Here is a 15,041-nt window from a genome sequence, read left to right on the forward strand (position 1 = left end):
ACAACTAACTGACAAAATTTGTTCATTTATTTTAGAAAACAAACCTGGCAAGATAAAAAGGGAAATGTTTTGTTCTGAACACAAATTAGGAGGGCTGAAAATGATAGATATTGACAAATATATAAAAGGATTGAAACTAACTTGGATAAGACGGTTGTTGAAAAACAACCCAAAACTAAATAAGATATTAGAAAGTACTAAAAAAAATAGTATTGAAAACCTAGTTTATTTAGGCCCAACACAAAAATGTAAAAACCCTTTTGGGGAAGAATTTTTTAAAACTTGGACAGATTTACAAAATAAATTCATACCAAAAAATGAAGAGGAGTTTTTATCAGACTCGCTCTGGAATAATGAAAACATAAAAAAAGGAACATCATCTATTTTCTATAAAGACTGGATGTATATAATATTACACAGAATATTGGGCACAAATAAGTTTGTATTTAAGATAAAAATAAAACAAAGCGATAAATGTACTTTCTGCAATGAAGTTACTGAAGATATTGAACACATATTTTGGACATGCCATAACATATCAGATCTGTGGATAAGACTCATGAACTGGATATGTAATCAAACACAAATAATTATTATTCTATTCAACATGGATATAATTTTATTCGGAAATTTAGGAAAAACAGAAAATAATAAAATAAAAAACTTAATAATACTTTTATCAAAATTATTTATCTATAGAACAAAACTGTGTGAAAATCAAGTAAATTTTGCATGGCTGAAAAATTATCAAAAAGAAAATCTAATACTAGAAAAGAATATATTTTTTTAAAACAAAGCCTCTTCACATAACCAACCTCTACTGGGACCCCTGGCTTCCATTATTAGAATAATTTACACGTAAGCAACTTAGCATTACCCTTTGTAATGTTATTGTGTATTTTGTGTTTAGCCTTTTCACACCAACATATATGTTTTTATATAATATACTATTATATGTTGTTTATTTGTTTATTGTCTTTTGTTCTTGCTTTGTGACTAAAATGCATATACATTCTTCCTATCAGTTTTGTGATTGTATGAATTATTTACAAATGAAAACCAACTTTGCCAAATTTATGTAATGTTGTATCTGAGGGAAGAAAAATACTGCTGCCAAATTCCAAATTTCAAGGACCTTTTATTTGTACTTTTTTTTTCTCTAATTTTTATTCTTTTTGTTTTTGTTTTGCATTTGTGTTTTATTTATTTATCATTTTCTCTTCTCTTCTCACTTTCTCTCTTAAATAAAATTCTCTCTTTATTGATCAATATTGAAATAATTGATACACAATAATATATTGTATATATTTTATAATTTTGAATACTAACAATTACTAACAAATTTTCTAAATATACAATCTAATGTTTAACGAGACCGGGATAAGGTACCGGTACTTTCTGTATCAAACTTACAAATGTGAAATTTTTCAATAAAGTATGTAAAATTTGAAAAATTAAAAAAATTAAAAAAAACAGTTTTCGACACGTAAATGCGTAAGGACAACATTTCAATTTAAATTTGAGCATCCGTGCAGGAATTGTTTTAAGGTTGTGATAATGAAATCCCCGACTTTATAATTCATCAGTAATATATAAACGCACACCTGTAGGGCCAGCAATTCACATCATTAACGGAATCACAAACTCGATAGGATATTAATGCAGCAAACTAATATGCTATCAGATTTACGACCATTTGAATAGGTTCAATTTTGGAATTCAATATTGATAAGATTGTGTTGATTTGTAGTCTTTCTGGTTTTGTTTTTGTCGTTTTTCACTGTTAGACATGGCGTTAGTTTTTAAACGATTGTATGTCCCTTTGACCTCTTCCGACTATTTTTCAACACATTGTTTTCATTCAGGAAAACATTTAACATTTCACGTAATTGATACACTCGTCATTATTCTTTGCTTCCTCACGCTTTTTATTTTATATAATTGTCTTATTCCTGATAGGGGAAATTCAGAAACTATTGCAATATCTTAATAACGCAAAAATTGGATTTGGTACGTATCGGAAAACTTAGAGTATATATACAAAACGAATGCGTGGTATGATCGCAAACGAGATTACTCTCCAAAAGGGACAAAAATAACACAGAATGTATAGCTATAGGCCTTCAACGATCTGCTATTAAAGGCCTAGAAATGACAATGTAAAACGAAAAAACTAACGGCCTTAAGAATGTACAAAACACGAACAAAAAATGCACACACAAAACTGCAACCATTGAAATACAGGCTCCTGACTTTGGAGAGACATATTTATATTTGATGTTTTAGTGCACTAGGGTTCGACTAAAAGGGTTTTAATTGATTTTTGCATTATTTTGTATCATCTCAAATATCGCAATGATGAATGCACGCAGTTATTTCTAAATAACAGTATTGCTTTCCCGTGTGTAAAAGTCTGACACCATGTGTTCTATATCATGATCTGGTCAATATATGAGTCAGACGTTAATCAATCTAAAGTTGTGTTCAAAACGGTTTTGCTCTACTGTATATTAAGAAACACCTAAATAAAAGTGCATATTTCATTACAAAAGTAATGTTGAAATGGTCTTTAGAAACGTGTTTTGTGGTGATAATCTTGTTTACGATCAATTGACAGATAGCATGTGTTACATTTGATTATTTGTTTCAATCTTTAACCTTTAACCTTTATTAATGTTCAAATAAACGAATCAAAGAAAAGTTACATAAAATTATCGAAAAAAAGACGACTGAGTGCATGGTGTGATTTCAATCACTTTCTATATTTAGTTTTTCTTACTGTTTTCAGCTGGTGATAGGTTTGTATAAATACAGAAAGATGTGGTATAGGTTCTCACAGGACATTCTCCCAGTAACAGTACAAATGGCTACACCAAGAAGCTTATTTACCATTTTGACGATACTTTTGTCTTTTCAGCAAACTTTGGCACTCAATAAGGCCAGTAGTGTTCCCCTGGGTAGCAGTATACCAGGTCAGGGAAATGTAATCGGTTGGCCATATGGTTTTGGAGGCAGTATAGGTAGTGGTCCCGGAGGTGCAGGGCCAGGTTCTGGTACTGGTTGGCCATATGGTTTAGGAAGCAGTATAGGTAGTGGTCCCGGAGGTGCAGTACCGGGTTCTGGAACTGGTTGGCCATATGGTTTAGGAGGCAGTATAGGTAGTGGTCCCGGAGGTGCAGGACCGGGTTCTGGAACTGATTGGCCATATGGTTTAGGAGGAAGTATAGGTAGTGGTCCCGGAGGTGCAGGACCGGGTTCTGGAACTGATTGGCCATATGGTTTAGGAGGAAGTATAGGTAGTGGTCCCGTTGGTGTAGGACCGGGTTCTGGTACTGATTGGTCATATGGTTTAGGAGGCAGTATAGGTAGTGGTCCCGGTGGTGCAGGACCGGGGTCTGGTACTGGTTGGCCATATGGTATAGGAGGCAGTATAGGTAGTGGTCCCGGTGGTGCAGGACCGGGTTCTGGTACTGGTTGGCCATATGGTTTAGGAGGCAGTATAGGTAGTGGTCCCGGAGGTGCAGGACCGGGTTCTGGTACTGGTTGGCCATATGGTTTAGGAGGCAGTATAGGTAGTGGTCCCGGTGGTGCTGGACCGGGTTCTGGTACTGGTTGGTCATATGGTTTAGGAGGCAGTATAAGTAGTGGTCCCAGTGGTGCAGGACCAGGATCTGGACCGGGTGGGCCATATGGGTACGGAGGTAATAATGGTGGTGGATTTGGAGCAGGTATGTACCGCTTTACTTGTTTATTTGATTTTGTTATAGAAAAGAAATGGAAAATTAAGAAAATTATGTTACCTCAAATTCATTAAACTACTAGTAATTGTTATCCACACATTGTCGTTTTTGTGTATGTGTTTCCTAACTGGAGCCATGGTTTCATATTTAAATAAAAGTTATGATATAAAAGACTCGGTTTACAATCGTTTTACACTTCATACATATATATGTACGTTTAGATAAATAAATAAATCAAGATATCTTAATCAGTATATATGTCCTTATTATATATCGCCTGAATTATCTTTTTTTTTAACAACATTTCAAAACTAAAATAAACGGTATATTTTATATTAAAACAGTTAGCTTTTCGACAGTTGGGGTGTCTTAATTTATGTTTGAGGCATTAATATTGGTTTATCTAAAAATACAGGACAAGTTTTGGCTAGTTGGTCAAACAAAAATAGCTTATATGTAAAGCAAACATGTTTTTCGAACAAATACAAATAATCGATAAACGAATAAAAGTTGTTATCATAAAATTAATTTAACAGATGTATGAATGTCTAACACTCCTTGATACGAGTGTCAATTATTTGTTGAAATTAGCGTTTTGCGTCACCAATGAGTGTTTTTGTCCATGCCACCAACTAGTTTTGCGTTAATATTTCATATGTATCAATCTTTTGCAAATGTTTGCGGTTTATATTTAAAAAAATATCTTCCTATCATAGAATTATGTTTCTTTCATGAACAATATTATAAGTTACTAGTATATGGTTCGCTACTGACCTCCTACGGATCCATAGAGGATTAGTAAAATTCATCGGGGGAAAAGTCGAATCCCCTATTGATTTTATTCACCCTTTATGCATATGATCCGTAGGGGGTCAGTAGTTAACCGTATAACGAATTTATCGCACGCTGGACTTTTTTTGCTGCGTTTTGTTGAAAAAACAAGCAATAAAAGATCATGAAACAAAACAACATTAATAGATGACGTCAGCAGTAACGCGTCAAGAACCCGCTATGAAATATACTAATCCCCTACGGTCTCATAGGGGTTCACCACGTGACGGCGTTAAACCAATCACAACGTGATATTTTACCATCGGTGCGATGATAGTGTATATTGATGTTTTAATGGCCATACAAACGGTTATTCAAAGAAAAAAAACGAGCTATATGCTGTGTCGAAATATACTAATTTTTTTTTTTATGAAAACTGGAATTACTTTATTTATACTTAAAACATCAAATCTTAAAGGTAATTCACCTTTTTATAATCTACAGGTCTATTGATAATATAATTGGTCGCTAAATTTGCTGTACGTATTTGCAATTATTACCTAGAATGCTTAAATTCTAAGACTTCCAGTTCCTTATTGTTCTACAGGAAGATGGTGGTGTACATGTCGTAGCTGGTCCTGTCGTCAGGGAGAAATACAAATCAGCAGTCAATGTCGTCTGCCCTTCTATTCTTGGTGGAACAGAACATGTTGTAAATGGCTGCCATGGTGGGCTACTAATGCTTCCGGTAATGGCGGTTACCGTGGGTATGGTATTAACAGACGACCTTCAGGTGGACTATTTGGAGGCATGCGTAAGCCAAAGGCTTACTAAACATGACAAGGTAACACCTATTTTGTTTAGATAGTTATCAAAGGTACCAGGATTATAATTTAATACGCCAGACGCCCGTTTCGTCAACATAAGACTCATCAGTGACGCTCATATCAAAATATTTATAGAGCCAAACAAGTACAAAGTTGAAGAGCATTGAGGATCCAAAATTCCAAAAAGTTGTGCGAAATACGGCTAAGGTAATCTATGCCTGGGAAAAGAAAATCCTTAGTTTTTCAAAAATTAAAAGTTTGGTAAACAGGAAATTTATAAAAATGACCACATTATTGATATTCATGAAATTCTTTACAATTATAATTATTCCCTGACACGCTTCTTTTGTTTTGGCAATTATTTCTATATATATGTGTATGAATGTAGGAAAGAAACGCGTAGAAATGACGTTCATAATGTGGTTCTTCAATTGCGAATCGACATAACATAAACTGGAAACTAGCTTAAAACAATGTAATTGTATACGTTTTATACGTTAGTGATATAATATTATATATATCATAACAAGCAAGCACGAGTAAAAACGAAAACTAAAATAAAACCAAAACAAAACGTAAAGTTAACACGTAAAGCAAAAACGTAAAGTCACTAAATTATTTGTAAAATCAAAACTTCAGCACACCACATGAATGCAAAAACAACTGTCACATTACGAACTTGATATATGCATTTCTTATGCAGAACAAAAAGTTGGTTACCTTGTTTTATGGCAAACTTAAGCTTTGATCTGGATAGAAGTGGCATACTCTTCCATATTATCGGTAATTCGTATATTTACCCTTTGATCTTATTGCCTAATATTTTCGAGTATCAACGTACTGAATGTATCACTGAAAATATTAGGCAAAACATTGCGTGACGTCATAATAACCGATAAACAGAATAATAGGTAGTTTCGTTTTTGATACTGACTATACCTAATGGGCTCATCTAGATATTCCATATGATATAGTCAGTATCAAAAACTCAACTACCTATTATTCTATATCTAGTAACATGTATGTGTGACTAAAGCATACACACATATAACGTATTAAAATGTTACATTTAAATACATGCATGTATGTCCTGAAGCGATTTAATAACATCAAAGGTTATAAATGATATCATATTGCTATTGTTAATCATACAACTTGCAATTGATAGATCAAGCAAAAAAGAACAAAACGAGGTATGCGTGTTAACAGATTACAAATTATTCATAAAACATACATCAAAATAGTCCTCCCACAATACATTGAAGTAGTAGTTTACACAGTTTAAACACAATGGTTGTTATAAAATGAGTGATGTATTTATCAAATACCAGTCATTCATAGGTACATAATATAAATAACCGAATCGACAATAGTATTTTTTTTATTAAATACTACCATTTAATTTTTGCGATACCAAACGCATTATTAAAGAATTGTTATTGAGGAACTGTGGTTTGATTACATAATCAATACACTCATTTATGTACGTATTATAACATCATTACTGTAAATTCAGAAATTATTGCGTGAATTTATTATTGCGATTTTGTCATTTTAATCTTAAATGCGATTTTAGTTTTTACGATTTTGAGAAAAGTCATGCTTAATTCAGTTAAAATATTACAAAATGCGAGTTTAAATTATTGCATTTTCAACTCTGTCGCATTATTCGCAATAATACAAATCTCGCATTAATTTCTGAATTTACAATAATAGTTATTAAGGTAACTAATTATATATCAGTACTTTGCATATTAAAATAGCAGTTAAACTCAGTCTAGTTATCAGCTCTCTATAACTTTTAAGTATGGAAAAAAGCTGTTATTGCATTCAGTTTATTGCACGTTTTGCGATGACAAATTATTTAAATAGTGTTATTGAGGAACCATGGTATGATTACATAGATACGTATTACAACATTATTCAACGTAATTAAGGTAGACTAACTGAGTATCACTATGCTTGGTATTAAAAAAGGAGTTAAAACTCGGTATAGTTCTAAGATTAAATCTGCAAATTTAAACAAATTGACTTATTAGTGCCTAATGGTTTGTTGGACTAAAGAAAAATAATTCATTATGTGCACACTTTTTATTTTTAATGTTAAAACACATACGAACTATAATGGTTTGTTTGAATCAAATAGTTTACTTTGTAATTATAGAGGAGATTAGCTGATGAATTGATTAATACATTCACTGATAACTTTTTTCTTTTTTTTTGTAGGTGGATAAATGACATGTCAAGGACCTTTCTTCTGTTATGTTGTAAATAAATGAATTGCATCTTGATGCTTGCTTTTTAATATGATTCAGTATATGCATGGAATGTCACTAATCAAATGACAAAATCAAAAGCTCAAGCACAAAAAAAAAAGAAAAAAAAACAACTGTCATTATACACTTGGCACAGGCGTTTTCTTATGAACTACATAGCGGATTGAACCTGGTTTTCTAGCTAGTTGAAATGTTCTTTTGTTTGACAGTCGCATCAAATTCAATTATATTCGCAACAAAGCGTGCACTAAACAACCAGACAATAAAAGGTAAAAATATGAACCAGTCAGCATTGTGTTATAATTTTAATCAATACACATCAAGCAAATATATAAGAAAGAAGCACAAAATTGCATATAAGCCAGCAAAAGTTGAGGAGAAGCAAAAAAAAATGTCCATAGTACAAATACCAAATGACGGGATGTAAAAGTACAGAGCCACGTTATATATGTAACAAAGAAACAAAGTTGAAGGCAAGCAACAAACACTGTTTACAATAACACAATAACGTGATGTATGAGTTCATAGTCACTCTACATACACCAAAGTAACACCAAGGGCATACAGACAAAGCAAAACAAGCAAGACTACGAAAACATCACAAACAATAATGATAGGACGTACACGCACCACAAGCTTCTTAATCAAAATATCATCAAACAAATATTAAACAAAGGGGCACAAACGGTATAATTTTTTTTCTTTCTTCGTATGCCAAATTTCCAATAAATGACTGAAAGACTTTTAGTATTGGGACAAACATTGAGTCTAACGTCGAATCAGAATCAGAATCCCAAAACATTAATAGAATAATAATAAAATAGCATGTATGAAATACAGTCCAATCAAAACAATGTCGGGACGTACAAGTACAGAGCCATGTCAAATAGATATCCCCCAAAAAAGACAGTGAAGACACTAATTAAGATGATAAACAACGTCAGTACGCATACACTAGGCTTCGAGACCATCGTGTATTATTTGTGAAATTGCATTGACACGCAATATTTAATAACAAGGTCTTGGTACCTTCCAAAGATTTCGTTTTAGAAAAATGTCGAGAAGTTCCTTGACATACTCCTGGTTCATCAACTTTCTGTTCAGACACTGGTGACGTTCAATAAAATCTAAGGAGGAGCTGCAATCTCTTAAACACCTAATATGTTGGAAAATGCACAACTAACATGTCGGCACAGGCGTTTTGACTCTTGACTCTTATGTGATTAGAGCCGCTCAATGTTACTCATTGGATTATTCATTCGGTGGAGTCTAAACTGGAATGAAACTCTAAATTATTTTTTCAAAATTAAAAAAAAAAAAAATTTGTTTTTGTTATTCATAACCATTGACTGATCGCAAAAATCCATTCCTTTATACACTATAGTTTTCAAGGTCAATATTAAGTTGTTGGTTCAGATCAGTTCCTGTTAAGGTTGAATTATTGAGTAGTTTGTCGATGTAAAAAATGAAATATCAAAATCTAGGGTAAATTCATCGTAAGATACCAGGTTCAAAAATGGTTTCTTCAGACGTGCGTTTTTTCTTCAAAAACTCATAAGCTACTTTCGAGTATAAGATTAGTATGCAGCTTGGTAAATCTATAACGAGGGTGGAAAATCTTTATTGTTTTGAAAAAATAAAAGATTTGTAAACCGTTATCAATTGATTGTTTCAGATTAAAGGTCAGTTATCACTGTGAATATCATAAGCATTTGAAGAAGGATCAAATAAATTTCAAAAGTTTATTTAATGAGGTCTTCATCATTCAACGAAACATATAATCAAGATAACAGGTTGGTTGTTCAATTAACTGAATGAAATTTAGACGGGTTTTAAATCAGTTTGACCATACTATAACGACTTGCTAATAGTAATTAAAGGTACCAAGATGAAGAGCATTGATGACCCAAAATTCTCAAAAATGTGCCACAAACAGCTAAGGTTTACTGCCTGGGATAAGAACATCCTGAGTAATTAGGGTATTTCATACTTTTGCAAACTGTAAAATTATAAAATGTCATTCATGTCAACAACGAATTGGTAACTTACCACAGAATAAACACAGAGTATGTACTGATTAGAAATTCGTTATCATTACAATTATTGCGACCTCATTTATAGATTTCGGTCCTTAATTATATCTCGGTGCGCCTAAATGTAGTGAAGAAACGCATAGGAATAATATCCATATAGTTCTGCTCAAATTGCGGATCGACATAAGATTGATTGTAACCAGGCTTCAAGTTATGCACACTTTTATGATGATAAAGTGAGTACGTGTTCTTTCGTTGCATTGGATCATAGAACAAGAAGTATGACAAATAACTTTTTAAAAAAATGTTATGTTTGTCATAAATTTTGTTGTACACAATTTAATCCTTTGTTTTTCTCATTAAGATGGTTTCACATTAGTAATTTCGGGTCCTTTTGTATATGGTATTGCTGAGGTTGATGGAAGGCATTAATTTTGTTTATAAAGAAAACAAAAGTGAAAAAACAGAAAACCTAAAAATAGAAAATAATCTGAAAAAATTCTAATTTAAAAAAGACGGACAGAGACTGATGAAGAAACGGAAAGTTCATAATAAAGAGGCACCCCCCCCCTCGCCCCCTTTTTCCCCTTTTCCCCGAAAAAAACACAAATATACAGAACATCTTGGGAAATTCAAAACAGAAAGTCCATAATCAAATGGCAAATTCAAATGATTAGAATGAAATATAACAAACTCTGAGATAAATTTTAAACGGAAATTCTCTAACCAAGTGGCAAAATCAAAAGCCCAAATACATTTAACGAATGGATAACAACGGGCTATTGGTCATTTAAAATTGGTGGATTAAACCTGGTATTATAGTTAGCTAAACCTATCACGTGTATGACATTCGTTTAAAATTCAATTATATTGACAGCCTGGTGTAAACAAAACAAACAGACATCACAAATAAACAAGACAAAAAAGTAGACACAACAGTCAACATCGTAAAAAAAGGATTGATGGTTAAAATCATCCAGGAAAATATGTTTTCTCTACATTGAAAATAAAACACTTTTGCTCAAGACTCGAATATGTATTAGACATTTCAAATAAACGCTTAATTAAAATCAGTAAAATAATATTATTGATTATAAAACATTTTTTTTGTAAGATATTGAAATTACGAGATTGATTTTATTTCCTTATTTTCCCATTTCTCCATTAAATAAAACGGTGAGTATTAAATTTCCGTTTGTGAAGTATAAGTGTTTCCTGATGAAGATTGTAGTTTATGACTTTGAATGGCTGATGATGAAGAGACGTAATTAAAGGGATAGTTAACCAGAAACAGGTAGTTACATTTTATCATTTAATTTTAAGTACCAAAAGTTTGTATGCAAAGCTTTGTTTTGTTGGTATATATGTAATAGTCTTCATATAACCAAACGTAGTGTTCAACTTATAATTTTTGAAGTTACACGTATATAACCTTCATCTGAAACATTAATATTACTGAAAGCTAACCTTATAGTTTCGCAAATATAGATATTTCCTACCGCCGTAAGATAATCCATTGTCAAGTTTAGAAGGGTATCACCAGCCCAGTAGTCAGCACTTCGGTGTTGACATGAATATCAATTATATGGTCATTTTTATAAATTTTCTGTTTACAAAACTTTGAATTTTTCGAAAAACTAAGGATTTTCTTACCCCAGGAGTAGATTACCTTAGCCGTATTTGGCACAACTTTTTGGAATTTTGGGTCCTCAATGCTCTTCAACTTTGTATTTATTTGGCTTTTTAACTATTTTGATCTGAGCGTCACTGATGAGTCTTATGTAGACGAAACGCGCGTCTGGCGTATAAAATTATAATCCTGGTACTTTTGATAACTATTTACACCACTGGGTCGATGCCACTGCTGGTGGACGTTTCGTCCCCGAGGGTATCACCAGCCCAGTAGTCAGCACTTCGGTGTTGACATGAATATCAATTATATGGTCATTTTTATAAATTTTCTGTTTACAAAACTTTGAATTTTTCGAAAAACTAAGGATTTTCTTACCCCAGGAGTAGATTACCTTAGCCGTATTTGGCACAACTTTTTGGAATTTTGGGTCCTCAATGCTCTTCTACTTTGTATTTATTTGGCTTTTTAACTATTTTGATCTGAGCGTCACTGATGAGTCTTATGTAGACGAAACGCGCGTCTGGCGTATAAAATTATAATCCTGGTACTTTTGATAACTATTTACACCACTGGGTCGATGCCACTGCTGGTGGACGTTTCGTCCCCGAGGGTATCACCAGCCCAGTAGTCAGCACTTCGGTGTTGACATGAATATCAATTATATGGTCATTTTTATAAATTTTCTGTTTACAAAACTTTGAATTTTTCGAAAAACTAAGGATTTTCTTACCCCAGGAGTAGATTACCTTAGCCGTATTTGGCACAACTTTTTGGAATTTTGGGTCCTCAATGCTCTTCAACTTTGTATTTATTTGGCTTTTTAACTATTTTGATCTGAGCGTCACTGATGAGTCTTATGTAGACGAAACGCGCGTCTGGCGTATAAAATTATAATCCTGGTACTTTTGATAACTATTTACACCACTGGGTCGATGCCACTGCTGGTGGACGTTTCGTCCCCGAGGGTATCACCAGCCCAGTAGTCAGCACTTCGGTGTTGACATGAATATCAATTATATGGTCATTTTTATAAATTTTCTGTTTACAAAACTTTGAATTTTTCGAAAAACTAAGGATTTTCTTACCCCAGGAGTAGATTACCTTAGCCGTATTTGGCACAACTTTTTGGAATTTTGGGTCCTCAATGCTCTTCAACTTTGTATTTATTTGGCTTTTTAACTATTTTGATCTGAGCGTCACTGATGAGTCTTATGTAGACGAAACGCGCGTCTGGCGTATAAAATTATAATCCTGGTACTTTTGATAACTATTAGAAGAAACTACGTATATAGAGGTTCCAAGTTCACCATGTGTAGCACAAATGCAGACAATATTACGATCAATATCAAAGCACTCACAGTCAAACAACAGTATACACAACAGTATGCGGACTAGGATAGCCCACTTCGATAAAGAAATATATGGTGAATTATGATGCCTAGTAGGGTTTCATAGCAGTGTTTATTTTGTACTAAGACTATGGTTTATCGAAAATGTATTTATAACAACATAACAAGAATCATATATTAATCAGCTTGTTAAGTCGTTAAAAGGCTCAAACCAATCTTCAAAAATATCTGTTAATGTCAAATATAGTTTCTTCATATTCAGTTTTATTGCCAACTACCATTGACTGTAAACATCCTTTCTTTTTATCAAAGTTTAAGCTACTGAATGAGTGCCTGTTAATTCATCATCTAAAATAAGATTAATAAAGATTATAACATTGCATATCTGGTTTTACTTTGGATTATTGACATGTTTGTTATGAATCTTCATATTCTCTATAAGTAATAAACTCAAATGGTTAATATGTAAATACAACATTTACGGATGGTATGTTATACCAAGAAGGGGTGATTTACTGTTTTGACTACGTTTTGATGATGTTCTCCACACTATCTGTAATAGTCCGAGATTACTCTGACGTCCAACGGATGTTTTGCCAGACAAGCTGGGGCTGTTGGACGTCAGTGCTTGTCCCATATCAAAACATGGATTTATGCCCGTCCAAAGTAGGTGCTCTGCTTCGTCGCTTCTAGGGCAAACTAACGGCCTTGGAATTATATTATTCGTGTATCAATTTGCTAATTTTAATTTATCTCTTCATTTCTGTAAGTTTCACCTGCCTGTCATCCTTTATTTTCTCATAATTATACATTTTTCACAGTGACCATCGATTCAGACATGTTTACTTAATGATGTTTCTCTTTACATATATATATTCGATTACTTATTTACATCAATCAACATTTGTTTAATTTGAACAAACAATTAACATGGAATAGAAACAAATAAAAACACGTTACCATTTTGTACTTTTTTTATTTGCTTTTTTCTTTTTAATTTCCTGTGTAACTAAATTATGATAAATTGATGTACCGATTTTATTGATCTAAACCTATTTATAGCTTTGTATCTATTGATTACTAACTTATGCGAATTCTCAGAAAAGTGACTAATAATTTCTTTAGTTTCATAAACTTGAACTTCATATTTTTTATTTCCTTAACCGACGTATGTACAGTATATTATCAGTAATTATAAGTTCCTGTTAGATTTTATACTAACACATATTGAAAGCATAAGCCTAAATATATAATTGTGTACCACAGATGCACATTTTTTTCTACACACAAATAATCAGTGGCGTTTGAATAAAATAATAACAAAACAAAAATTAACAACAAAATAGAATACCAAAATAGTAAAAATACAAAATATCTGCATCTATATAAGTAAAGAATTAATGAACCAAAACTTAGAATTAAATTATCGGTGGGACTGTCTGATTCTATACATTGCGGTTCTTCTTTGCCATTTTATTTGAACCAATATCTGCTCCTGAGTCCGATTATTTCAACAATGCCATTCAATTTGTATCTTATTCTTCTGTGCAGCAATCATAAGATTTATACATATGACTTATTGAGGGTAGCATCGGCTCAGTAGTAGAATATTTGGAACTAACAGCTTGATAATCTTTCTTAATGTGGCCGTTTTTACATTTTTGAAATTATATAGAGATTAAGTTTTTACTCCCTAAGGCAAAATTGACCTTTGATCGAGTTGGCTATATTTAATCGAGTTTATTTGTTATATATAGCTCTTCAACTGTTTCAGTTATACATTCTCGGCTTTCAAATATTCGGCTTTGACCGTTCGTGATGAAGAAAACTCCAGATTTAACAATTTCTTTGTCAGTGTTTAAAATCAACACTGCAGTAACATTAGTTTTGCAGAACGATTATGCCTTAGGGAGATTTTTTTGTGATATCTATAGATAGTATTGAAACATTTGTATACAGTAGGTTAAGCAACTGCTTAAGGAAGCTGGCTTGTCATATTTTGGTATTGTGGTCAAATTTTCGGAATCCTCTGGTTTTATCCATTTGAATGCATTAACTAATTTTGACTCACTTTTCTTTTGATAATTCTTTTACATGTATAATGATAAGCTGCCTGTTGAAGTCTTATAAAATGTTAATTACTTTTTAATAGTTTATGAGGAATTTAACTTGTCAATGATAAAGCTATGAAAAGTCAAGAGAGAACATTATCCCGCAAAAATTTCAATGGCTAATATTTCGAAAACAAGCACGGTGACCTGTATATTTTGTTCGCTCTTTATTATTTCCTATCACAATATGTATCAATACAAACTAGTGTTTCGAAAAGTTAATTTCTTTGAAACTGAGAAGCGAACTACCTTAAACATGGTTTACGGTTGTTTTATTTTTTCAATTTTTATAGTTGTATAT

The 15,041-nt window shown here is 32.5% G+C and overlaps 1 protein-coding gene across 1 annotated transcript; it reads left to right on the plus strand.

Moving 5' to 3' along the window:
- Positions 1-2,863: 2,863 nt before the first annotated feature.
- On the plus strand, positions 2,864-7,624 carry LOC143050934 (uncharacterized). The gene is made up of 3 exons (XM_076224035.1): positions 2,864-3,728; positions 5,119-5,355; positions 7,565-7,624. The coding sequence occupies exons 1-2, from the start codon at positions 2,864-2,866 to the stop codon at positions 5,343-5,345; spliced, it is 1,092 nt and encodes a 363-aa protein (XP_076080150.1). The 3' UTR covers positions 5,346-5,355; positions 7,565-7,624.
- Positions 7,625-15,041: the final 7,417 nt, after the last annotated feature.

The sequence above is a fragment of the Mytilus galloprovincialis genome, chromosome 11, assembly GCF_965363235.1.
Source record: "Mytilus galloprovincialis chromosome 11, xbMytGall1.hap1.1, whole genome shotgun sequence".
Taxonomy (NCBI): domain Eukaryota; kingdom Metazoa; phylum Mollusca; class Bivalvia; order Mytilida; family Mytilidae; genus Mytilus; species Mytilus galloprovincialis.